The sequence below is a fragment of the Brienomyrus brachyistius genome, chromosome 8 (genome assembly GCF_023856365.1).
Source record: "Brienomyrus brachyistius isolate T26 chromosome 8, BBRACH_0.4, whole genome shotgun sequence".
In the NCBI taxonomy this organism is placed as follows: Eukaryota; Metazoa; Chordata; class Actinopteri; order Osteoglossiformes; family Mormyridae; genus Brienomyrus; species Brienomyrus brachyistius.
Window position 1 is genome coordinate 7,395,416 of NC_064540.1, and position 25,635 is coordinate 7,421,050.

General features: G+C 43.7%; 1 protein-coding gene and 1 long non-coding RNA gene across 2 annotated transcripts; one reads left to right on the forward strand and one right to left on the reverse strand.

Moving 5' to 3' along the window:
* Positions 1–1,775: 1,775 nt before the first annotated feature.
* Positions 1,776–25,060, forward strand: dennd6aa (DENN/MADD domain containing 6Aa). Its single transcript, XM_049023102.1, has 20 exons — positions 1,776–2,230; positions 3,021–3,059; positions 3,158–3,200; positions 9,248–9,360; positions 10,438–10,518; positions 13,408–13,513; positions 13,799–13,878; positions 14,176–14,235; positions 14,313–14,368; positions 14,891–15,013; positions 16,202–16,297; positions 17,354–17,448; positions 17,777–17,842; positions 17,966–18,030; positions 18,146–18,235; positions 18,420–18,473; positions 18,608–18,717; positions 20,938–21,040; positions 21,439–21,513; positions 22,341–25,060. Exons 1-20 carry the CDS (start codon positions 2,009–2,011, stop codon positions 22,470–22,472), a joined length of 1,809 nt encoding a protein of 602 aa, XP_048879059.1. The 5' UTR covers positions 1,776–2,008; the 3' UTR covers positions 22,473–25,060.
* LOC125747680 (uncharacterized) lies at positions 15,007–24,063 on the reverse strand. The gene is made up of 5 exons (XR_007399363.1): positions 23,981–24,063; positions 20,662–21,055; positions 18,393–18,490; positions 16,306–16,449; positions 15,007–15,295 (listed from the first exon to the last, which is right to left on the reverse strand). It is a non-coding gene; the product is annotated as an uncharacterized LOC125747680 (long non-coding RNA).
* Positions 25,061–25,635: the final 575 nt, after the last annotated feature.

The following is a 25,635-nucleotide window of genomic DNA, read 5'->3' on the forward strand; positions in this document are numbered from 1 at the left end:
AGTTATTTACTCTGTTATACCAAAGGTAATATATTTACTTAGCATGGACTTTTCTGAAATCCTCACTCATATATTGACATTAGGGCTCTTTTTATAAGGATATTATTGCCACCTTCCTGTAAGAAGCCCACGCTGATACAGAAGGTTGCCACACCCACCACCTGACAAACCACCTCAGGGATGAGAACCTGAGTGCAGCCGCGCAGCAGGTGATACCTCAGCACCACACTAGCCCAAATGCGACAGTGAGAAGTTGCTTTCCAGTGGCTGGAGAGCCAATCCTTTCACCAGCCCCCAAAGTTTCCCTGAAAGTTGGAGGGCCTGCTTGCTGAGCTGGATGTAGATTAACATCATGCCCAGGACAAAGCAAGAGCAGGTTAAGGGACTTGTTCAAAGGCCCAACAGAGTAGGATCACTCGATCTTGGCATTCACAAGATTCAAACCAGTGACCTTCCGATTGCTAGCAAGTCGTACCATCTGCTGAATTTACCATCTGATATTTTCTAGCAAAAACATATCAAATCAATACAAATTTCAGCTCAATGCAATTCTGTTATAAACAGTCTCTTACTCCAATTCCAGAAGTTTTCACTCTAGATCCAGATTATGTCATTATTGTTACTATTTATTTTTACTATTTTACTATTATTTTACTATTATTGTTACTACATTATTGTTACTAAGTCTTCTGTTATATGTGATCAAACAAAATTCTACAATGCCGATTATCCATACATATATATATATATATATATATATATATATATATATATATATGTGTGTGTGTGTGTGTGTGTGTGGTTGGGAATGTCAATATCTTCTACATAAGTTATCTGGCTAAGTAGAAATCTGACTTTGTGATACATGCCCCAGGTGTGAGTGTTGTGCGTGTGAGGGAGGAGGGAGAGAGAGAGGAGTACAATGTCAGACAAACTTGCTATATTGATCTTGAAGGGACATTTTTTCGGTCCTCACATCAGGAAACTCAATTGTATAAAATCTTTGAATGCAATCAAAAAACTAAAATACCCAAAAGTCTTGTATTTTGTTGGGTCAATTATGGTTACGGTTAGGGCGGGTAGAGGTTTGCATAGTTGAAGTTGACTATAGAAATTAACGGACGGTCTCCATAAATAAGTCTGTGTATTATTTCACTATTTTCCTCCGACTACTGCAGTTTTTTCATACAAGTCAAAAACCAGGAAACAGGTGAATCGGCGTTTCTAATTGCCCTTTGCGTGAATGCGTCTAGCGGTGGACTAGGATCTCTTCTAGGAGTTTTCCTTTCCTTGTGCTCTATGCTTCCTGGGGTGACCAGAAAAGCAGCAAGATGCAAAGACGAGTTTAATTTACAGCCTACTTCATTTTACAAGACTCGGTATAGGCAAACTTTGTTTGCTGTCTCTTTAATGGGAGGAATTCGTAACGTGGTTGCCAGATTTCCCTTCACATTCCACCATCACGGATTCTCATTTATTTTACGTCCGATACAATAGTCAAGTGGAATAATAAAAGTAATTAGTGCAATCAAATATATTTGTTTGTATTTCGTTTAAATATTTAACTGTAGCTCCATTTCACAGTATGAACAAGTTGGGATTTAGGACAGTTGGGAAACCATGTAGTTTTTACACCGGTGTATTTATTTAGAAATGGTTTAGAAGAATTTGCATGTTTTTGTATTTTAGTGGCATTCGCCATTTTACAAATTTATTTTTTGTAATCGAAATGATTCCTCGATATGACATTAACACAGAGCATAAGTTTGGCAACCACCGTGTTTCGCCCCGAAGCCCGTCCTCTTTCCGCTTTAGTGTAGTGCTGATGCGGAGCGTCTTGCGTCGCCGTCGCCTGGACGTCGCATCGTTTTTTTAACTTCTTGTGAAAATTGTTTTTGTTTTGGTTTTCACGGGATTATTAAAGGATCGATTGCTAAAGTTGCGTTGGAGGAGGAGGAGGAGGAGGAGGAGGAGGAGGAGCGAATAAAAAGAGCCACCGTGGGACACTATGGCCTTGCATGGTCAAGGGGGAATGGAGGAACCGGTTGAGGAGCCCGAAGACTTTCGGCAAGGGGACGTCAGCATCTCCTCGGCGATTGAATTGCCCGACGCGGTGCCCGGAGTTGAGACTCCCGCGGAGCCGCTGCTTTTGCCTTGGGACCGCTTCTCCGCCTGGCTGCACTGTATCTGCGTGGTGGGCTTTGATCTGGAGCTGGGGCAGGCGGTGGAGGTAAAGCGCCCGTTAGCTTGCTAGCCAGTTAGCGTGCTAGCGCTGCAAGTTTTATGTCAGTCCCACACATTTCAGTGACAATAATAGGCACCGTCTTCTTTTACGACGCCGTCAAGCAGACATATAATCACCACATACGGATATTTATTAAACAGCCGGCCTGTGTGAAACGGGCTGAGTTATTTTGTGTGCTTTCTCTTTAAATGAACAGTCATTCTAAGATGGTTTGCAGCCACTTCAGGCCATGGCCGTGTTCGCCGTGTATTTCTACAGATTAAAAATACGCCTACCTCTGTTGTCTGACAGACTAATAAGGTGGAAGAACTTACTCCTGAAGAAAAGCCCTTCACTTTTTTTTGGTTATGTCACGTGCAATAACATGTCAGTCTTCTTTTGCGGATGTCTTTCTGTCACGAGTAGGGAAACGTTTTTATAGAGTAGAAATGTGGTTGGTAATGCGATGTACTCTATGTCTAAAAGATTTTTTAAAGCCTTTTAGGTGTCTGTTTTAGTGCTGTTATCTGAAAAGCATCCTGAGCACATAAGGGGTTGAGGTTTGCCCAGACATTTTGGACAAAAGCGTCCGCTAAATAATTAAATGTAATGTAAATGTGTCCGAATCTGCAACAAGTCCAATCTCCAGGCTATTGCTATCATTTGTGATCTACCAATTCAGGATCACCTACCAGAATGTCCCAAACTGGTCAGTGTTTATTTTCATATTTGCACCACTGCATCAGAAAGTTATTCTTAAATTCTAAATTTCCTTATACTTTTATCTCTCTTCCAGGTCATTTACCCACACCACTCAAAACTCACAGACAAAGAGGTAAGTATGTAGTGCAGTCTGTGTCGTTTCATAATGTGTTTTAAACTTCCTTCCTAAATGCATAGTGACTGGCTCTCACTTCTATCTTGTCTTTTCAGAAAACAAGTATATGTTACCTGTCTTTCCCAGACTCAAATTCAGGTAAATCTCATTTTGTTTTCCGTACAGTAATGCTAGTTTTTATATATAACAATGTTGCTTTCCCTCCTCACTGACAATACCCTGAATTCCCCAGCACATTTTGTTGTTTCTCCCAACATACTCTGAGTACATTAATTCTTGTCCTCTCTACCAGATGTTGTCAGCCGTTAGGGTTATAGGTCTGAGCTGATTGGTTTTCCTGACTTACAATGCAGGGCTTTACTTAGGCGGCCGAATCATAAATCTTGCTGTGAGGTTTTGGTTGCTGAGGATGCAGGTCTGTAGATGGCCAATCGGTTTCAGACTGTGAGCGCTAGGTTAGGCAACAGTAGGGTTTTCCTTGCTGCTTGAGTCTTGCCTGGTTGCACTTCATAGTCAATGATAATGTTATTTCCTATCGCTCTTGTTATATGGAATATTTATGAAATGTGGTGATCACAGATTACAAGTTGGAGGTAAAAATGAAAAATTTCTGAGTATGCGACGAAAACACTGTAAATTCTTAACCATTCAGTGACTGAGGTTTGGAGTCATTGGTACCTATCCTAGGTGGATTGTCCTGAAATGCAATCTGTGAGACCCCTGTCCTAGGTGGATTGTCCTGAAATGCAATCTGTGAGACCCTTGTCCTAGGTGGATTGTCCTGAAATGCAATCTGTGAGACCCTTGTCCTAGGTGGATTGTCCTGAAATGCAATCTGTGAGACCCTTGTCCTAGGTGGATTGTCCTGAAATGCAATCTGTGAGACCCCTGTCCTAGGTGGATTGTCCTGAAATGCAATCTGTGAGACCCCTGTCCTAGGTGGATTGTCCTGAAATGCAATCTGTGAGACCCCTGTCCTAGGTGGATTGTCCTGAAATGCAATCTGTGAGACCAGTGTGAGATCCCTTGTATCATGCTACATGACAGCATTACAAGATAGGACAGTCGTGTTTGAAGTCCTAGAGGGCCTGAATCTTTATTAGAATACATTTCGCCCTGTGTGTTTGTCCCAGTGTGAGACATTAAATAACCACTCCCACGGGTATGCCTTTGCTTCTCTCAGTGTACCATGTGCACACCCAGTGTGCATGTACAGCAGGTTCAGAACTGATCTGATGTCCTGTACCTAGTTGGCCGGGAAGAAAGACACAGGGTTTGTGAGCCTGTTGTGAGCTGTGGTTGGTTGTCATTGGAGGTTGTAGTATTAAACACAAGGAGACGCAGGAGAGAGTTAAATAACATCGTATAACCGAAACTGTTGTTGGGGAACAAAGGGTGGAGTGAAAGCAAAACCATACAAAGAAGAGAATATATGACACAACCGTGACGGTGAGGAATCTTGCTGCTTTTTCATTAGACTCTCCATATGAAAGTCACTTTTTGTCAGAAAAGCTGTGTGCGGCTCAGTGGGTTAGGATGCTGTCTATGTCACCGGAAGGTTGCCGGTTTGAATCCCAGGGATGGCAGTGTAATTTCACTGCCGGGGCCTTGAGTAAGGGCCTTACTCGTCTATTGCTCAAGGGACTGTCTGACAATGCTCGCTCAAAAATGGGAATCACTTTGGGTAAAAGTATCCACTGCATAAGTAAAATGCAGCACAGCTTCTTTCTAGCAATGAATATTCATTATGCAGGTCACCGATCCCTTTATTTCGTTGCAGCTGTAGTAGGTAAGCTGTTTTGAGAAGGCCGGACTGCTCTTTGCAAGTGGTGTAAAGTTAAGCTACAGGCTGTTTTGTTTTTACTGTGCTAAGAGGTCTGTAAATACTAAGCCTACCTGGGTGAGAACATGAACTGGGAGGTTTCTGCGTCAGTAGGAGTCCAGAGTGGAATGTGACGCTGTTTGTTTCTGTTTTCTTGTTGGAGACGGCATCTAATTTATTATTATTACTTCTGTTTCAGTCATTTTTTTTGCTTGATTTTGGAAAATTTTGTGCTTGTTTGTTTCACTGACTGTAAAGTATTAATAGGTACCGGGCAGGTAAAAATTGTAAATTGGCCCAGGGTAAATTTAATAATTCAGAATGTTTTCTGTTGATACCAAATAAAGACAAAAACTTGAAGTCAACCCTTTAACTTTTTACTGGTTTTTGAGATGCAGTTATTGGGTTTAACCCCTGACCTGACGAGTGGGGAAACTTTGTTTCTCAGGCTTTAATTTGGTACCTGGTTTAATGGCATTTATTGTGGGCTTCAGTGAGAAAATTGACGTGAAATTGATTTTAAGTGAAGGATGCTTAAAAATCATTGCATTTCAATTGGTGGTTTCAGTGCGTTTTTTGGAAAAAAAATGACAAGAAAAGAATAAGAAATATCTTATTTTCCTTGAAAAATGTAAGACAATGTGGCTGTAGAAAACAGGTTGGAAGGAGAGCAGAAATCTATGAGTAAAATGAATGAATCATTTTTGTCTGTTCTAGTGCGTGAGCTTCGAACATGGAGCTTTCTTCCCGCATTTGTTATGTCATTTTCAAAGTTACAGCAACCTGTTACTGTGACTGTGCAGTGTACAAGTACAGTGGCCTTTGTTACATCGGTTCAGGAACCATCGCACGTGGAAATTGAGCTGAAAGAGAGGTACGTCATCTCTGTGCCCTCCCCCTCCGTGTTCATCCAATCTCAGGTTTCGAATAAGCGTGTCGAGTAGCCAGGTCACTAAATTGGTGCCATTGCAGTACCGGCAACGTCAAGTATGGCCAACCATGAATGACCGATCAGGGGCGTCCATCCCGTGGTAATGACATCACTGCGGAAGAGCAGTCACTTTCAGAAAAGTTCTTTTTTCACTTTCTGACTAGTAATTTTCGCACTTTGGTTTAGAGTGAAGTTTATGACTGTAAAAAGCTAACTATCATGTACTACATTTATGTTTCCGATTGCCGATCCTCTGAGTTTTAAGATGAAATGTCTCCTCTTCTTCTTTTTCTGTCCCCATGGTTCAGTAGATTAGATGTTTTGAAGGTTATTTCATCAACTTCCTCATGACGACTTCTCCTGAAATTGCTTTGATCAGATCTGGTTACTGATTTTCTGTTATGCCTATCCTGTCCGAGCTTAAGGACCTCTCACTGTACATGGTCTCTGCCGTAATAGTTAAGCAGGATTGACTGGCTGCATGCACTTGGTTGTGTAGAAGGCCCTTTGCAGGCTTTCCTATTATCCAGTCTGGTTTCGACTTGGTACATGGGAGAATGGCAGCGGTAATGGAGCCCCGTGGATGCGCATCAAATCAGAAGCTCAGCTATGCTCCCCATGGGGCTGCAGGCAGCTGGGCACCTTGGTCTTTCAACCGAAAGGTCGCTGGTTCACGACACAACAGGAAGCCCTGCTCGTTACCCTTCAACTAGATGTGTAAAGGCAACTTGCTTTAGGGGAAATATCCACCAGCATTAGATGCACAGAGGAAAAATATTAGTCCTTTCATCCAAAAGGAGAACATTGGCTGTGGTTTTAAAATGTTTTAATTAGTGTTGCAGAATTGGTCTAGTGAATTGTGGAAGACAGTTTTATTTTGGTCCTTAATGCAGACTATTTATTAATAAGTAATATTGTGGTTGAAGTAAAGACTCAATGAGGAAAACAGGAATTAAATGACATCCAACTTAGGCAGTGACGGCAGCTCTCACAGATATACTGTCTGTGTGGAGATTGGAACATAAATGTCTCATTAAGAAGTGATGGATTGATGAAAACTTGCTATTTTGATTCTTATAGAGAACGCTGGAAATTCCCCAAGTTTTATTGAAAAATTCTAATGCACCACACCTACATCCAATATTCTTCTATATTTTTGTTATTTAAGGAAGATACTGTAAGCAGATGCAAATTCATTCTAAATAACCATTTATTCTTTGATATATTGTCATCTGAAAATGGTGTGGTGGTGACCCCACAGCTTGGGGTCAGAATCCGAAAAAAATGTCTGGGGTTGAACCAAAAACTGATTTTTGCAGGTCCATAACTTTGAAGTGCTTCCCCTGAGCTTAATTTTACTGATTCTGAAAGAGCAGGGAAAAGTAGGCCAGGAGAGCAATTTGCAGCTCTCTAGCATGCTTAGAAATGAAGATATGGTCTCCTGAAAACCCTTCAAATTATACGTGTGATTCGCGAATGCAAAAAAGGGGCGTGGCACCCAAATTTGAAAGGGCCATAACTTTGGACTGCATTAGCATTTTTCAATAAAACTTGGGGAATTTTCAGTGTTCTCTATAAGGATCAAAATACTAAGTTTTCATCAAAATCAGGAATGATGCCCGTGGAACTTTTCTGGACATTGGTTGATTTTGGCACGGACTGACCCTCCAGTGTCAGAATGGTGAGGTCAGCCTGTATGAGCATGAAAAGCCAGATGTGTGGAGGTCAAAAGGATTGCGTGTCTGCTGAAGGCCTTTTTCTTGGAGGATGAGCTATACATGAGCCTCTGGTGAGCCAGAGTGTTTGGTTGTCTTGGAAACTTGCTGACCGATCAACAGCTTTCACTGAATTCGAGTCATGGGTTCGTCTTGCATCACCAAGCTGGCCTCAGCTTTTGGGTCGAAGCAGCATGAATCCGCTTCGCATATGACACTGGAATACGCAGCTCTGGAAAAGCTGAGGATGTAGTGCCCAGTGGGAATTTGTCTGAGCTTCAAAGAATTCCTAATCTTCCAAAGCCTCCCATGTGAGATGGTATTTGAGGAATGTTCCATGTTGGCACAAGAAAGAGACTGTTTGCTGTGTTGGCTCTAGAGCTTTGTGAGGCTTCTTTCTCTGTCTGTATATATTCAATGAACCTATTGATTTGAAGAATCAAAATTCACGAGCATGTGTGGGAAGACTTTTGAGGTCATGATTAAAGCTGCATAGTTCATGTTTCAGGAGAACAGGTCTCACTTTTATGGAGTCAGGGGACCCTTCTTAAAACTGTATGAATGGTGGTTAGAGAGTGTTGTCTACGCGCCTCTATTTTTAGAACCTTCCTTCCACTAAAATCCATGGATTGGGTTAAATTGTAGGGTGACATCACCCCTCCATCTCCAGTCAGCCGTGTGCCTTAATCCCCAACATCTGATAGGCAGGTTCCCTGCCCTCTGCCTCCCGTTACTACCGCCACTCTGCAGGAGATGATGCCTGTCCTCCTCCCACGAGATGGACAATTCAAAGCATAGCTGTAAAATGGAAATACATGCTTTTTTAGTTAGAAAATCCCATTGGATCTGGGCTGTATTTCCCGATAAGAATGCACCAAACAGGCAGAATGCCTTTATTTTTGCATATTGTAAGATGAGGACACAAAATGTGTTCAACCATTGCCTGCTTGTAGATTAGTACTATGGGTTGGATCGAGACTCTGCCAGCCTGTCATAATCACCATGTAAGGCCCGTGTGATCTGGCAGTAAGATTAGTCCGGTGGACAGCCAGCCGGCATTTGCGTGGTGATACTGGTTGCTTAGGCACTGAGGCATATCACACATGGAAGGCTGCTGGTCTGGAAGAGGTGTTCCTGACCTTTTATTCAAAGCACTGAAGGTGACCTTTTAAAACATTACTCATTAAAGCAGTTGGTGTCGTTTACTTAGCAAATACTCCCCAAACCTGTCATAAGCCTTGCCGTTTCAGAGATTTTCTGACGCAGTCGTCTGGCCGTACAATTTCACCCTTATCATAATCTCTCCGGTCTTTACCCTTGCCCATTTTTCCTGCATTCAACATGTCAACTACAAGTACCAAATGTTAGCTAACCGTCTAATATATTCCAGACCTTGACACGTACTTTTTTCACGATGTCATTCGTGGGGGTGCTCATAATGTTTTGACTCATCAGTGTATAGTGCTGTCAGTTATTAATCCAAGATGTTGGCGTAATGTCTTCACTTTGTCATACAGGATATCGTTTGACTTTTGAAATAGAACTTTCTCCCCAAGAAAACTTGTCAAGATACTTGCAAACAACCACTGAAATCCACCCCCCAGTTTCAGGCTGACACCCAATGCTGCTGCACTCTGAAGATGATGCGAGAGCGGTTGATGACCTCATGTCCCAAGTATGTTTGAATGCACTTCCGGTTTCCCCTTCCTCCCTGTAGGCTGTCTGGGGGACACGCAGTTCTGCTTCCGTTTCCGCCAAGCGGCAGGCAGGAAGTCTTCCCTCGGCTGCTTCCTGGATCAGTTCGACAGAGATGCCCCCCTCTGTCTCAAGGTTAGAACTGGAACTGGTTTTGGGTGTGAGGAAGCTGCTCTCACAATTGCGAATTGCTAAAAGGCGATGTGTCCTAGAGATGTTATCTTTGACTAAAGTACTCCGTGTTGCAACATATATTATTATATGTCAGTAAATGAGTTGGTTGTTCAAGGTCCTGACTGTTTACCACAGAAGATGTACGATGTCTGCACAAACATTTTTGTTGGCAAAAATGCCCAAGATATTTTCGGGAATAAATATCAGTCTGTGACTCAATTTTATAGTAAGCCTCATTAATTTTCCTTCAACTAAATTTAGTCTGTGGATCACTGGGTCTATGAAGAACTTGTTTGTACCTTTTGATATGATTATCAGTTTCGTTAACAAAATAGCTAAGCTTTAGCTTTTAGATTATTTTATGGTCTCAAAAATCTCTGTCCAGCCAATGTCCATTACCCTCTGAAGTCAAGTTTCGTAGATGATGGAGTGATGTTGACAACCTAAGGTATTTGGCAGAGGACTGGGCTTTATAGCACTGGAAATGCCACACCCTTGCTTTTCAGAAGAGCCCAGTTGCATTGTGAAGACAACATACAAGGCAAAAAAATAAAGACTAAACTGTGATTTCATCTTTGTGGAATTCCCTTCCTCGGGACAAAGGGTTCATGTGGATTCTCTGAAACTTGACAGTCAATCTGTATAGCAGTGAGGATAAGCAGACATGGCTCTTTGAAGCCTGGCAGTGGAGATTAGAGGAATTGTAGTTGTATTAAGCATAAGGAGAAGCATTGCAGATGATTGTAATAGCTGGAAATTACTGTTTACAAAGACGTCTGGTGGTGGCATCTTGCATCAGGGTAGCAGGGGAAACGTGTGTGGATACATCAGTGAGTTGAGACAATGTCTTGCTGCTTACATATAACTCAGATGCCACTGAAACCCCTCATGCAGGTGAACACAGATTTTTGGCTCACAAAAGATAAGTGGGTGTAAGATTTGGGGAAGTGTCAGATTTTCCATTACCTGTAGGGATCCATCCTTTGACTTTTATTGTGATTCCTGAGTATAATCCTTTGAGTTTGATGTCTCTTCCAGAGAGATCAAGGCTATTACTATGGATATGTATACTTCAGGCAAGTCCGTGACAAGTCGCTCAAGAGAGGATACTTCCAGAAGGTGAGTCTGCCGACCTCTTGACAGGACACTCCCTCTAATACTTTCACTCTAGCCAGGTCCGAGGTCACTGTTGTTAGTAATTGGCTCCTGTCATAGCTTACGGCCCCCATTCCAAACTCCCACGGAGCCCTTGTCTTCCTCCCTGCCCGATGATATATCTGCCAATGGAGCCTGGAGACTTAAAGGGACCAACGACCTACCAGAATGATTATTATTTATTTCTTTTCTTCATAAAAGAACAATATTATGCCATTTGCTGCTCAGGTTCAAGCAGTTTTTGTGCCGTACATCTGGTGCCTGTTACATTTCCCATGCATATTATGGCAATCAAGTCATGTTTGTAGTTGGGAGGTAACTATTTATTCAAGAATTATTGAAAGAAGGTAGAGGGATGAGGCAGGTTTCTACTTGTTGAGCGCATATGGATCTAAGTTAGCTTTCCAGGTGTATGTCTGACTTCAGCCACATTTTGGGAGTCAGGAAGAGGTCCTCCTGATCAGGAATTTGTTAGTTATTTTAATGATGGGCCTGTTTCTATTGCCAGGGAATCTTTAGTTGTAGGGCTGGGCGATTTGCGATATTAATATCGACATTGCATGTTATGCATGTGCTGTTCCCACATCGCATGGATCCAAGACAGTCAGCTGGGTTTAGGTCAGGATTTTTCATACTGTCTGGACATTATACTGCAGTACATGGTGTTTTCAAAAACAATGTTATTTTGCAGTACATTTCCGCTATTATGAAATCTCGGTGATAAGATTGCCGAGCATGTGGGAGTTAAAATTTATTTTTAACTCCTTTTTTGCTTTATACATATCTCAATATTTATCACAAAAAAAATCACGCTGTGATATCTAAGGGTGCACTCTCACTTGGCATGGGTGCTTTGTACCATGACCAAGCACAATTGCCCCCTGCTGGTCTGCGCTCACATTGCATTTAATGATCTTGACCCGAGCACCGTGCAACTTTTTTGTTTGGAAGAAAACATAAGACGGAAAGCACTATTGCACAGCAGGATGGAATTCATGGTTGATATCCTAATTTTATGGCTTATTTTGAGTTGTTTTGGCCACAATGGCACACAGATTTACGCAGCACAGCGATTTTTATTTATTTGTATAAGACGATGCCAAGTATGAGTTTAGTAGTGCAGACTAGTGTTGCATGGGATACTGGTAGTGAAAAGAATGCAGCTTCACATTTTTGAAAGCTGTTCAGTATTAATTTCTCTACTGCCAGTACTACTTACACTATTATGGACACTGTAAAGTGTGGCTCAGTGGGCTAAGCCTGTGTGCCTGTAATCAGAAGGTTGCCGGTTTACACCCAGCCTTAGCTTGTCTGTGGTTCCTTGAGCGAGGCCCTTAACCCCCAGCTCCCTGGGTGCCGCTACGGGTGGCTGCCCTTCATGGACAACGTACTCTGCAAAAAAAGAGTAAGTCGAGACCATTTCCCCACAGGGATCAATAAAGTATCAATTATTATTATTATTATTATTGCTGATGCTGACCATTGAATAAGAATCATGGACTCAATATATCTGAACTATTACAGGAAGTCAGTCGTACCTTATGTCAAAATCACATGTGTCATGTTATAGAATAATAAAATGGAGGGTTGCCAACTCTCAGGCATCTGGCATGGCACGCTTTCAGACTCTAACGCTCACACAGGAAATCTTACAGCAAATCTATATTATTCCATTATAAACCTAACATTAGCTACATCAAAAACATTGGGGCAGTTTGCAAACCCTACAGACTATGCCTACAGGCATTGTACTGTGCCTGAGCACGATCGTTCTCCTCCCCACTTCCCCGCTGGTCTGCACTCACATTATGCCTAACATTCCGAGCCTGAGCACGCTTTCGTCCTCACCGTGTGACTTTTGTGTAGAAGGAAACAGGAGGAAATACTACCACACAACACAATGGAATTCATAATTAATAACTATCTTGTCTTTCATTTGGAGTCGTTTTGGGTGCAATGACACATGGCCCTCATCGATTTTATTGAGTATGCAACACAGCAATTAATTGAGCTGCGTGTATAAGATAGTCCTGTATTTTACCAAATATCTTTCTGTGTGTTGCGTTTAGTTGTTCCTGGATACTCTCATCAGCCCAAATTTCCAGCAAACGCTGCACCTCTACTGTAGACCAAAGTCATCCCCTTGCCGCAATGTTTGTTAAATATTTGTCGCTATCTGATCTGTACAACTTACCCAATCCATTCCTTCCGGGTCTGGTTCATGTATAGTGTACATGTGCGTATGCGTGTGCCAGTCACATCACTGACGTCGTGTTTCTCTTCTGTGCTCGGGCATGGTTAGTGTTCACACTGGATTCACACCGGATGCATACTGTACCTGGGGTATGGTACAGAGTGATCACACTAGTCAAATGAACTAGACTTTGGTGTTCAAGCGTGCTCGGGCATGGTATAGATCGCCTAGTGTGAGTACATCCTCAGAAAAGGACTTATTGACTGATAAGAGAATCGCAATTTGGGCATAAACTCCACAAGTGATGATTAGGTCTTAGCAGAGGCGGACATTTCAGGTCCAGAAGGTAAAAATCCAAACCAGGATTTTGTTTCAACCAACCAGTTGAGTATCTGTGACTCTGACTCTTCATGCTCAACTGGTTGGTCGAAACAAAATCCTGGGTCTAAGTATAGCATTTTGCCAGGACTGTACATGATCAAACCTTTTGCAAGACATCAGTTTTTTTAAATAACTTAAATGTTTACTCGTGCTAGTTTGCTTAAATGAAATTGGAAAATGGCTTTGGTGTTGGTTTTTCATCAGTCTAAGTAAGGAAATTCCCCTTGGAAGGTCTTTGGCCTGAGGCTCTTTATCTGACCCTCCTGCCTCCTTCCCAGTCCCTGGTCCTCATCAGCAAGCTCCCCTACATCACCTTCTTCCACTCCTTGCTCAAGCTCGTCGCCCCCGAGTATTTCGAGAAGCAGGAGCCGTGTCTGGAAGCCGGTGAGCCCAGCTTCACCATCACTGTTGGGGAGGGTCCCCTTTATACTTGTCTTTTTGACTTAACCCTAATCGCAGTATTAATTCATAATTTGCTTTTATTATGAGCATGCCCATGCACATTTTGTAAGTCTATTATTCAAATGCATGCTTGAGAAGTACAATAAATAAATTCTCTTGTATGGTTATGAAATCATCGCTTTCAGAAGTTTTTTTTTTTTTTATTATACGAATCTGCTCGCTTAAGATGGAGTTTCATTTTTATTGTTGTTTTTTCCCTTGCATCAGCCTGCAATGACATTGACCGATGGCCGACACCGTACCCTGGGAAAATCTTAACGCTTCCAATAATGGGAGTTGTCATGAAGGTAGCCTGAACCCCTTAATTCTCACCTAGATGAAGGCTCTTGCTCTCTTTTTCTTTCTCTCTCTCTCCCTCTTAATCTTGCTCTCCCCCTCCCTCTCCCGCTCTTTTTCTCTATCTGCCTGCCTATCTCTCTCTCTCTCACTCTCTCACTGTCTGCCTATCTCTCCCTCTCCTTCTTTCTCTCTCTTTCCCTGGCTGCCTATCTCTCCCTCTCTCTGTCCCCACCCATCTCTGTCACTCGCTTTCACTTTCTGTGCCAGTTCACTGTGTCTCTGATTCTCGCTCTCATAACCTGCAGATTCGGATCCCGGCCTGTTATGACAAGCCCGGCATGTCACAGCTGGTCCAGTCGTCGGAGGTGAGAGCCATTCCCCCACAGCCCCAAACCTAACACCTGCCTGCTGCCGTAGGCTTCATCTTTCATCTGTGTTTCAGAATGACACCCTGGTCTCCGTTGTCCTGCCCACCATTCACGAGGTGGACCTCTTCAGGTCAGTCTGGCTGTGCTATGGCCCCATTTGTCGGTGGGTGTCTCGGGGGGGGCTTTGTACATTTTAGTCATGTTTTGAGGAGACGGACTTTTGCAGCAATCAGCACACAGCAGGTAGATGCGGATGGTTTAAGGGGAAAGGTATTTGAGGGCGATTCCACAATGATGTCACTGATGCTGACCTCTGTTCCTGGGACAGATGCTTGTTGCCTCCTGGTGGCATCAAGTGGGACTGCACTTCCCTCAACGGCAGTCCTGCTCATTTATTTTTGATGGTGCTTCTTGGTTAGATTTCACATTGCTGTGGCTCTCGAGGGGTGGTTATTGATAATGGAGAGCTGCAAATTTCAGATGCTCTGACTGAGTCTAGGGCTTGTAATAGCATGTTCTGTGTCTCTGTGTCTCCTAAGATCTTGGGGTTTTTACGTTGTATTGATGTTTGGGTGAATAAAGGCAAATTCTTTAGCCTCTCTGTGCTTGGCTGTGGTGTCCCACTGTGTCTCTGTCTCTCCTGGCCATCTAGGTGTTTCAGCCCAGTCTTCTTTCACATCCAGATGTTGTGGGAGCTAGTATTGTTGGGAGAGGCCCTGGTCGTCATGGCTCCTTCTCCAGCTGAGTCTTCTGACACGGTGCTGGCACTGGTCAGGTTAGTGTTCTCCTTGACCTGTGGAGGGCGACGCTGCGTAACGGTGCATTTCCTCCTGAACAACATGGCTTGACAGCGTCTAATACCATGTTCTCAGGTCTTACCAAAAGGACTGTAGATGATGGGAACTACTTGGATTACAACCTGTTTTGGTTTGATATTTGAATAAAACACTGTGAGTTCCGCTCTGGCCCCCTGATGACCCCCCCCCTCCTGTTGAGGCAGTGGCTGATCCCGGCGGCTGTTTCTCCGCTTGCAGCCAGTTCTAGGTTTGGCCTGCTCCTATAATGGAGGTCGGTTGTGAGGGGAAGGTGTGGTCCAGTATGTAAATTGAGCAGTTTAGGATAAAGGGAAGAAGTAGGACTGGGTGATATTAAGATAGATTGATATTTTTTCATACAATATATTGGATCAGCAATACTGTTTATATCGATATAGTTCATGTTGCTTTAAAATGACACTCATAGAGCTGCCTATTTCTCCTCTCCCTGTCTATCTCTCGCACAACTGCGCCCTGCCCTGCCCCCTCACTCACAAGGCCTGCATGCAGAAAGAGGAGCTAGTAAATAAAATACTATATGCCAGTCGTTTAATTTTCGAGCCATTTTGTACATGTACATATACAGCTGGTGTTAATAAAAGTGCATGTGTGACACTGGGGACATTTGGCTCTGACTTGGAACTTTTTGTTATTACTTTATGGGGAAGTAATATCGAGATACATTTCATATATCACCGTTCAGCTAGAAAATATCCAGATGTGATTTTTTTTTATTTAATTTTTTTTGGTCCATATCGCCCCGCCCTAGGCAGAAGAGCGAGTAAGTCTGTGAGTGCCTTATGCTCAGCTCACCCTACATTATTTGAGCCCTGATTTTCCACTCGCCCACAGTTTTTGGATGTCGCAGGCAAAGCAGTGTTCACTTGGCAATGGCAAATCGGCACTCATTCGCGGTTTGAAAACTGTTTTAAAGACGCAACCTGACAGAGTCGCCGATTTGTCGCTGACGCCTGTCACACATCTAGCACTTCCCCCCCCCCCCCCCGTCCCCCTGGTCCGTGATCAGTTACGTAGTGTGTAACCGCAATGACTTCAAGACATTCCGATTACAAGGCGCCAGGTTGTGTAGTTTTAACAGTATAGCGATCTGATGGCTCTGAAAGCCGTTCTCTCTGTCTGTGTTGTAGCTGTATATCCCCGCTCCGCTACTGCAGCGACTTCAGGCCCTACTTCACCATCCACGACAGCGAGTTCAAGGAGTACACCACCCGCACGCAGGCCCCGTAAGTACCTCCGCCTGCTTCCCAGCCCGATGGATCCATCTCCATCCTGTCCTCCCTGGAAGATCCGGCCTCCTCTGTTTTGCAGGGCTGTGATGGTCATCCTGCTCTGGTTCACCTACACTGGTTACATCCATCCATATATTTTTCAGTCTCTGTAAATGAAGCCAAAATCATCACCCAAAGGGGTTTGTGGGTATTAATAGAATATTTCACAGTAGCATATCTCAGAAGATCAAAATATCATGTCGGCAAAAGAGCAAAACCACAGGAGTTCTCCTCAGACTGGTCTGGGCTTGATGTGAATCCCTCTCTCACGGAGGTTTGGTACATTAACTCCATTATGTTTGATAATTCACTGGTTCTGAATTGTGGACCATTCAGTCTTATAGTTGTGACCCATAATGCATTGCTGTCAAAGAAGAATAGAGGATAGAGTATCATGCATTTGCAGCCCAGGGGCATGAGAAGTACTCCCCCTTTTACAGGCAAAGCAAATATGTCATCCTTGTACTTTTGATTGACCCGCTACCCCTATCAGTCCTTAATATCCCTAATAAGTGGCCGCATGGGTAACCCTGCGTTGACATTTTCATATAGCTGAGAGCTCTGTCTGACTTGTAAATAATTGAGAGGGAGGATGGTTGATGTTTGAATAAACAGAACCTGGCAGCACTGAGGTGGCAGCAGCAACAGCAGCCAGTGACCTCAGTGCATTAGTACCTTTCTCAGTCAGCTTACTGTCTGTTCTGCATATGGCAGTCAAGGTGGTGTGGTGCATAATTGATGGTTCCTGTGTACAGTGGTCTTTGTTAGCGGATGTATGAGAGCTGGTTTCGCCTTGCGTCTGTATTGGGTTTCCATCCCTTTGTTTCCCCCCCGCTGGCAGGAGATGCAGTTAAACCCTTTTGTGAACAGAAAGATAGTAAAGATGACTCGTAATGTGAAATCATGTGATTTCTACCTTTCTTTAAACAGGAAGTTATGTGAGTAATGTTAAAAGGATAAAACGTGGTGTCACTTTGAGGCAAACTAAAGTGTCTGTTTTGTGTGTCCCAGGCCATCTGTCATCCTTGGAGTGACGAATCCCTTCTTTGCCAAAACCCTCCAGCACTGGCCTCACATTATCCGGATTGGGGATATGAAACAAGCAGGTAGCAGAAACGCTGAGTTTCACTGCCCTTTAGGCCATGAGCGCCCTGTGTGTCAACGGAGAAAGGTGGTCTTGGTGTGTGTGTGTGTGTGAGTTGGGAGAGTGATTCATCATTGGGTCCTTGACCCCAATACCTCCGGGGACTGTCTCACTTCTTTCTGAGCTATGTGTCACTTTAGCATCTGCTAAATTTTAAAACAATTATGCCTTTTATTGTAGAAAGAAAATATTATTTGCATTTGCCAACAGCTGCTCTGTTGTTGACAAACACACCCCAGAGGCTGGTTGGCTCTGGGTGGCCTTGTGTTCACACTTTCACTCGTCTTTAGGGGAGGTGACTAAACAGATGAAGGTGAAGAAGCTGAAGAACTTGAAGACCCTGGATTCCAAACCAGGTGATGAACTTTAGGTGCTGTGCAGAACCTTCTGCTTGCACCCCCCCCCCTTCATACATTACAGGTTCTAAGGGAAACACCACCAGTGTGTGTGAGTCTGACGTTTGCCACATGCCATTGCAGGAGTGTACAGCTCCTACAAGCCGTTCCTGAACCGGGACGAGGAGATCATCAAGCAGCTGCAGAGGGTGAGCGAGTGCTGCCCTGTTGATCCCCTTTGCAGACTCTGATCCGCCTTCTACACGTTTCGACACGTGAGCCTGAAACCTTGAGGTTGTTGAATCTCCCCCCTCTCGCTTCAAGGGTGTTCAGCAGAAGCGGCCCTCTGCCGCCCAGAACGCCATCCTCCGGAGGCACTTCCTGGAGCTGACCCAGAGCTTCATCATTCCCTTGGTAGGACCTTTGCTTGCTGCTGACACTTGGTGGAGAAACCTCAAGCAGAATGTAAATTGGGCCATTTGAAGGACGGGCAGGTGCTGCCTGCTGCTGGTGTGTTTGTGTGTGTGTGTGTGTGTGTGTGTGGGCTTCGCATGTTCACCTGGCTTCTTACCCCCTGTTTGACCCTCCCTTCCCCCAGGAGCGTTATGTGGCGAGTCTGATGCCTTTGCAGAAGAGCATTTCACCTTGGAAGGTAAGCTGGACATCTGCCTATAAAAAAAAAAACAACACCCTTTTAAGCCCAGGAGCTGAACCGAAGCTAGTATTCTAACACCGCGTCGAGTGGTGTCCCCATTTCTTGAGTCATCCTCATCGCCCTCTCCTCAGAGCCCTCCCCAGCTGCGGCCGTTCAGCCAAGATGAGTTCATGAAGACACTGGAGAAGGCGGGGCCACAGCTCACCTCACGCCTCAAAGGAGACTGGATTGGCCTCTACAGGTACTGCATCACCATGGCAACCTTCTGACACCTCCTGCTCTCTTCCCGCAATCCCACTGCTCTATTCACGTCATCTCCAAAGCTTCCCATTTGTATATGAACTTGCATTCATTTCGGGGTGTTTGCTCTGCATTCTTGCAGACTAACGAATGAATTGCTGTCAGGGCAGATGTATTTTCTTTATAACCCTTTGGAGTCCACGGCATCGTCCGTGATCGTCCGCGTATCTTTCTTGTGTATTTCTGTTCATAACTCGCTGAAATCTTACACTACAAACATGAAAAAACCGCTGACTAAATCCGTAATCTGTCGTCTTTTCAAAATGTCAGTTGTCGGAAGTATTAAAGTTCTTAAAATTAGGTTAAATCGGCAAAAAAGTGAACCATGTCACCTTTCTTTGTTTTACCTTACAAGTAGTGCCGACCTCACCTGAAGATCGCTGTTCGCATTATGAATAACTGCATTAGCGCATATTCAAAACGTATTTGCATGGTAATTTTGATGAATAACGCGACCCAGATACATCCCCATCAGCACTATAAAGGGGGGGAGGATGTAGCCAGGTGTGAATGGCTCATGCATACACGAGAAAGTGGCTACATGTTCAATGAAAGGACCCCAGAAATAGTGACATGCATTAGGTTTGTCTTATTTATTTATCAAACTGAATGTTGCAATTACACCATTTAGTCATTTTCACGTAGCCATGATTTTGGTGAGCAGATATCTGGGATCAAAATAAGCTGACACTATTGCTTACTATGTACTTTTGTAATGTTTCTGAAAATGTTCCAAACTGCATTTTGCAATGTCTATACTTTTGATGTCAAATTACATGCTTCACATGAATCTGACATATTTACAAAGTACACTAAGATGAGTGTAATGGCAAAACAAATATATAAGAAATAATTTATTTGCCATGAATTAAGTTTATGATATTGAATGAAATGAGTGACCACGCCCCAGTCAGTGAAAGTGTGTTCCCTGCCCCTAAACCCCAGAGGGTTAACTTTTGTGTTATACAATTAAGCTGTGATTCCTGAGTCCGGTCAGTCTGCTTTCCTAATTACAGCATGCAGCTATCAGTGAGCTATTCATGCGAACCATTTAGAGACTTTGTCTAAATAGCCAAACAGAAAAAAACAGCAGCATACTTGTTTGCAGCCAACCTTTATACTGCTCATAACAGGACAATAAAAGGAACCACAGCTGCAAGTAATAGATGACATCATCTGTGACACATGCTTAAATATCCATTCACTTTTCCATGTTGGAAGACAAACGTGCACTGAGTGGTGAAAAGTGTGCAGCTCCCATTTATGTTTTAGCCATGTAAAACGTGTTATATCCACCTTGTACTTCGAGCTCAGCTCTTATACAGAAAAGTGTGATGCTTTGATGCTCAGTACCATGGACAGGCTGGATACATTCTGAACTGGCATGATTGTAGTCAGATTGCTCCTTGTAGACAGCAGTGGGTGGGATTTCCTGTGACCCATGTGATTTCCAGATAGGGAGCAACTGATGCTTTTTGCTTACAGTATGACCCCCAAAATGATGCAGAAAAATGCAACTGCGATTTGAATGAAAGGAGGTGTTTGTGGGAGTTATTGATCACTTAAAGCAAACCTTTAACCAAGGCGATTCACTTTAAATGTGGAGTTTTGATCACTTTTATACAAATATTTTATTATAACTTGTGGGAAAAAAACAAGTGACTTGCTTGAAATTTTGAACCTGCTTCCTGACACTACCTGCAATTTTTACGTCTCACCTGTTGTGTCTGTAGAATTAAGGTGGCTGTGTCAGAATTCAAGAGGTGCATCCTTTGAAGGGCAGTCGATGAAGGCATAGCTTTTATTGGCTGTGTTCTTTGACGGTCGAACGGGAAGCGCTGTCACATGGGACGGTCTGGCCGTCACCAGCTGTTCTTATCCTTACTTTTTGATTCACGAGCACTGCCCCTATCGCCTAGCGGGAACACACCCACTTTTCCTATGTGCAATGAATCTTGGGATATGAAGGATCCATTGGGTGCATCCTTTGTGGAGCAGGAAGAGGAGGCCACATCACTACACCGCATTTGAAGGAGCCATTGAAATGGGACAGCCTTTGCTGCCCCGCTGTGACACAAATTCAGGGGGTGCAACCATTTGTAGTTACAGTGTTTGTGTGTGTCTCTCGTGGTTCACCTGTGACCCGTGTCTGACATCACAGGCAGTTTCTGAAGTCTCCCAACTTCGACGGCTGGTTCCGGAACCGCAGGAAGGAGATGACCCAGAAACTCGAGGCGCTGCACCTGGAAGCCCTCTGTGATGAGGTTTGGTGACACCTGCTTGAAAATGTCAACGTGCCTCCATTAGGGCGACCCAGTTGCCTTTAGAAAATATTTTTTGGTTTCTTAACTTCCCTGCTTGGTTCCTAATATCACCTTTTTCAGTCGCTGAGGACTATTTTATATGTTTGTTTGTTTGGGAAAATTCCCCCCAGATGTGTCTAACCCACTGAAATGTGTTGTGTGGATGTGCTTGAGGTCTAACCCTAAAGTAACGCACATAGATCCTATAGGGAGATGCCACGTTTAAGGGCAGCTGCAGATGTTTTACCCTCATACTGTGGTAGAGTGAGCTGAGAAATGCTACGTTCTGCGGGGCCCTCCCCACTAGAGGGCTCTCTTCTAGTTCCCAGCCCAACCGACCAACCCTGCTCTCATCGCAGGACCTACAGCTGCGCATCCAGAAGCACACGGAGGTGGAGACAGTGGACCTCGTGCTCAAGCTGAAGGATAAACTGGTCAGTGTGGGTTTTTTTTTTTTTTAGTTGTGTGGCAGCTTACAGATGAATGCACCAGGTGTGAAACAGTGGGAGTGCGACGGAACAGCCAGCCACCTGTGGAAAACGGGAAACGGTTGGTTTTGCGATTTTTTTTTTTTTTTTTTTTTATCTGTGCCCTCTCTGCTAGTTCAGCTGATATTCTATTCCAGGCAGGTTTTTAAATACTTAATTTTATTCATATATAATAGTTAAAGTAGGGGGTGATACGGTTGCTTAAGCGGTAGCACTGTTCCTGCCGACTTTATGTCACAGTGAGAACACGCAAACTCCAGACACACAGCTGGGATTCGGACCTCCAGCCCTGAAGGTGTGACACAACAGCGCTGTCCTCTGAGTCACCCTTTGTGTGTGTGTGTGTGTGTGTGTGTGTGTGTTGTCTGGATCAGTGTTTCTATCGAGAACTGTGAGGGAGAACAAACATGAACTGTCTGGGATTCCCCGAGGTGTCTGTTGGGAAGCGCTGATCTAGATGAACGTGAAGAGTTTCTCCTGATGGGCTGAGAGTGGTTAAATGTGCTTAGGGCTGCTATGGACTGAGCCCTGTTACAAGCTTCAATGTGTCAACATTGGCCTTATTCTCTTGTTAAATATCAGAGTTGGAAAAATAGAATTATTTCTGTTCATATGGTGAGGTAGTTTTGGTTGCCTAGTCTAGCTGGCGTTGCCCTTTATGGCCCAGCTAGGTGGCGGGCAGGTCCGTGGTCTCTGTCCCGCTCCCTGTGCTGACACCTCGCCGCTTTCTGAAGACTCGCGTTTTCTGCCCCCCTTTCTACCCCCCCCCCCAGACACAGGCGGAGAGGGAGCAGCTGCCAGTCAAAGCAGGAACACTAGCCAGACTGCAGACCCACATCGAAACTGTCATCCTGTCCCTGCCCGAGGATCTGCAGGGAATCCTGCTCAAGTCATCCAGCCCATGAACTCGACCCTCTGCTGCCCCCATGGGGATAGAGGTGTGAATGACGGCACTGTCCCCAGAGCCAAGACTGATCCAGGCGGTTGCATCCCCCCCCCCCCGCCCCCCACACTGAGAACATTTCCCTGAAATGGCCCCCGTGCTGCCCCCATACACAATGCTGGCGTTAGAACCGCCGATTTGTGTGTTTACATGCAGCCAGGACACGGCTTTGATATTGCTCTGCAATACCATGGCTACTTCGGGGGATATGCGCATCATTCTCTCACGATACCTCCAGCGTGTCCTTTTGTCGCTCCCTGCCCACAAACACGCCCCCAACAGGAGCTGAGTGGAGGTGCAGACTTTCGCAGATTAGAGGTATGGGTGTTGACAACTCCCCTACCTTCTCTTTGGTTTGCCTGAGGTGGGAAAAGCCACCGACGGCACCTCTGGTGGCTTTTAATCATGAGTTACAGTAGGTGTTTAAGCTCATAGGCCGTAACATGTCATGTGATTTGAGTTAAGGTCCAATCAGGGACTGAGAGAATGCTCTAAGCAGCTTAAGGCCTTTGGGGGCCTCTGAGCACGTTTTAAAGTGTAATGATGTAACACTAAGATGTCAGACAGCATGACTGTGATACAGGGGCATGGATGTAGTCAGGAAGCTGCCAGAACTCACTCACCCAGTTTAGGTTTCTGGAAAGTTCACCAAAGGTGGGTTTATGTTAGACTTGCTGCTGCGACTGCTACTGTCATCATTAAAATTGTTCTGCCCCATTTCCGGACACTCTGTCTGCACTAGCTGACCTTTACCGATCTCTTTCCAAATCAAGTTAAAGGGCACAGCCTTCAGTGACCGATCTTTTGAAGAAACTAATGTTGCCTTATGTTAGTATTCAATGTGATGAGGCTATTTCATTTTTATTTAAAATTATTTATCTAGGGTGTGTGTGTTTAAATGTATGTTAAAATGTGGTCTTTTTTAAATGTAAAGTTGCCTTACTCAAAGCAGGTATACTTACAGGCTGGTTAATTAGATTTATGGGGTATTTAACATTAGAAGGAAGTATTGTGCTCGTATATGAAAGAGTGAATTATTACACAGTAAGGGCTTGCTAAGGTAACAACCTATAACATTCCTTTAAGTTTGTAGGAATGCGTCTGTGATTTGGGCAAAAGTCAGTCAACTGAAACCTTCCAGCTATACTGTGCCTTTGAACCCCATTTGCTTACATGTGGTTTTTATTTACCGCGTTTTAATGTTTAGGGAAATTCTAACACCTTCTCCTGTGGTTGTAAAGCAGTATTCTGCCAAGCCATACAACACTTAATCTTAAGAGTACAAGGGCCATTCAAACGTTACTGACACATTACTAACTTAATGCGAACAATGTTAACCACAGCATTTCGTAATATATGTTTGTACAGATTAATTACTCGTCTTTTCATACAAAGCACTGTTAACCAGACAACCATTTTCATGTTTGTGTGTATGTATGTGTGTATGTGGGTACATACTTGTAATCTTACCTCTTATCACTGAGCTCTGTCATACTGTATGGTGCTCCATTTAGAGAATCGTCCAGAACTTCTAAAAATGGAACGAATAGTTCTGGTATTTGAACAAACGTGTATAAGGGGTGGACAAGTCCAAAGGTGAAGATGCTCAAGGGTGGCTGGGCAGGCTGGGTACACTGGTTTATGTAGTTTATGTAGTCCCCCCCCCCCCCCCCCTTTGTAGTATTTTTCTGAGCCGAGCATTCTGGTCTCTGTAGTTTTTCTGCTCATAATGATTTCAAATAATTTGTTGGAGTCATCGTTTGGACAGCAAGTCCCTAGGCTGCTGTTTCAGGAGGTGACCTACATTGTATAATCTGCCAGATTCCAGTCTTTTCAGTGGATTTTTCTTACCCCCTGTGATACATGTTAGAAAGCAATACATTGATACATCATCAGCTGCAATGTCATTGAAATCACTGTCCTTTTTCTGACCAGATTACCAATGTCTTACTTTTCCCAGTCTTGACATATGCTCTGTGTTAAGGTTTATTTTCCCTGCTCAAAGTAGGGGCAGTATCTTCTTAAACAATTTTAAATCAGTGTTTTCTGGCACGGAATCTGTGACTATTGGTTGTTGGGCAACCACAAAAGTTTATATTTTAAAGATGAACCTATTTTAACATGTTTGAATTTTATATAGAGATCTATTCTCATACATTATTCTGATATAATTACGCAAATGTAAAATCACTGTTGAATATATTTGAATATTTTAAGTATTAGTTGTTGTGAGTAATACATTTTAGTTTGGATTAATTTGGATATTGACAGTTAATTGAAACACAGAGGCAGTGAATTCTGTTGGGTATACTGACATTAGTAACTATTCATTGACCCTTATGTACGAAAGCCATAACCACTTGCATTCTTGCATATTGATTTTATTTTTTTAACATCCAACATCTGTATGAACGCAACATCTCTTCACCTCCAGGTTCTTTTAATGAGAGTTGGTATTTTTATTTTATATGAATAAAATGACAACCAGAAAGCAGTTTTGTGTGTTGATAGCCTTTCCTGCCCCAAATAAAAGCTTGTTTGTCATTGTAAGGTATTGGGGGTTCTTGTTGCATATAACAAATTTCAGATGATTTCAGGGAATTGACCAAGGACCCAGTTTGTCATCCATCTTCAATAACTGCTAATCTAGTACGGGGTTGTGGTGAACCTGCAGGTTATCCCGGAAAGTACAAAACACAGGAACACTCCCGTGTTGGATTCCAGTCCATCCCAGGACATAGGCACACTGTGGGCAATTCATAGACACCAGTTTGCTTAATCACATGTTTGTGGACTGTGAGGAAACCCAGTGGGAAACCAAAATTCCACACACAGCAGAGGTGCAATTTGAACCAATGTGTGAGGCAACAGTTCTACTGTGCCACCAACCAAATGACCATTTTATGTCAATTGTGATGCAATGATGCAACAGGGTCAGGTGATTGCAAAAGGAGTTACTCAGTCAGGAAATGGTACCCAAAAAATTACCTATGATAATGACCTAACCCTAAAAAACCCTTTATCCAGCAGAGGGTGATAGGGAGCAGGGAACATCATGGGGGGGCTGCCAGTTCATCACAGATCATGTGCTCACATCCTTTGGGCACATTGTTTTGCGTTGGGAC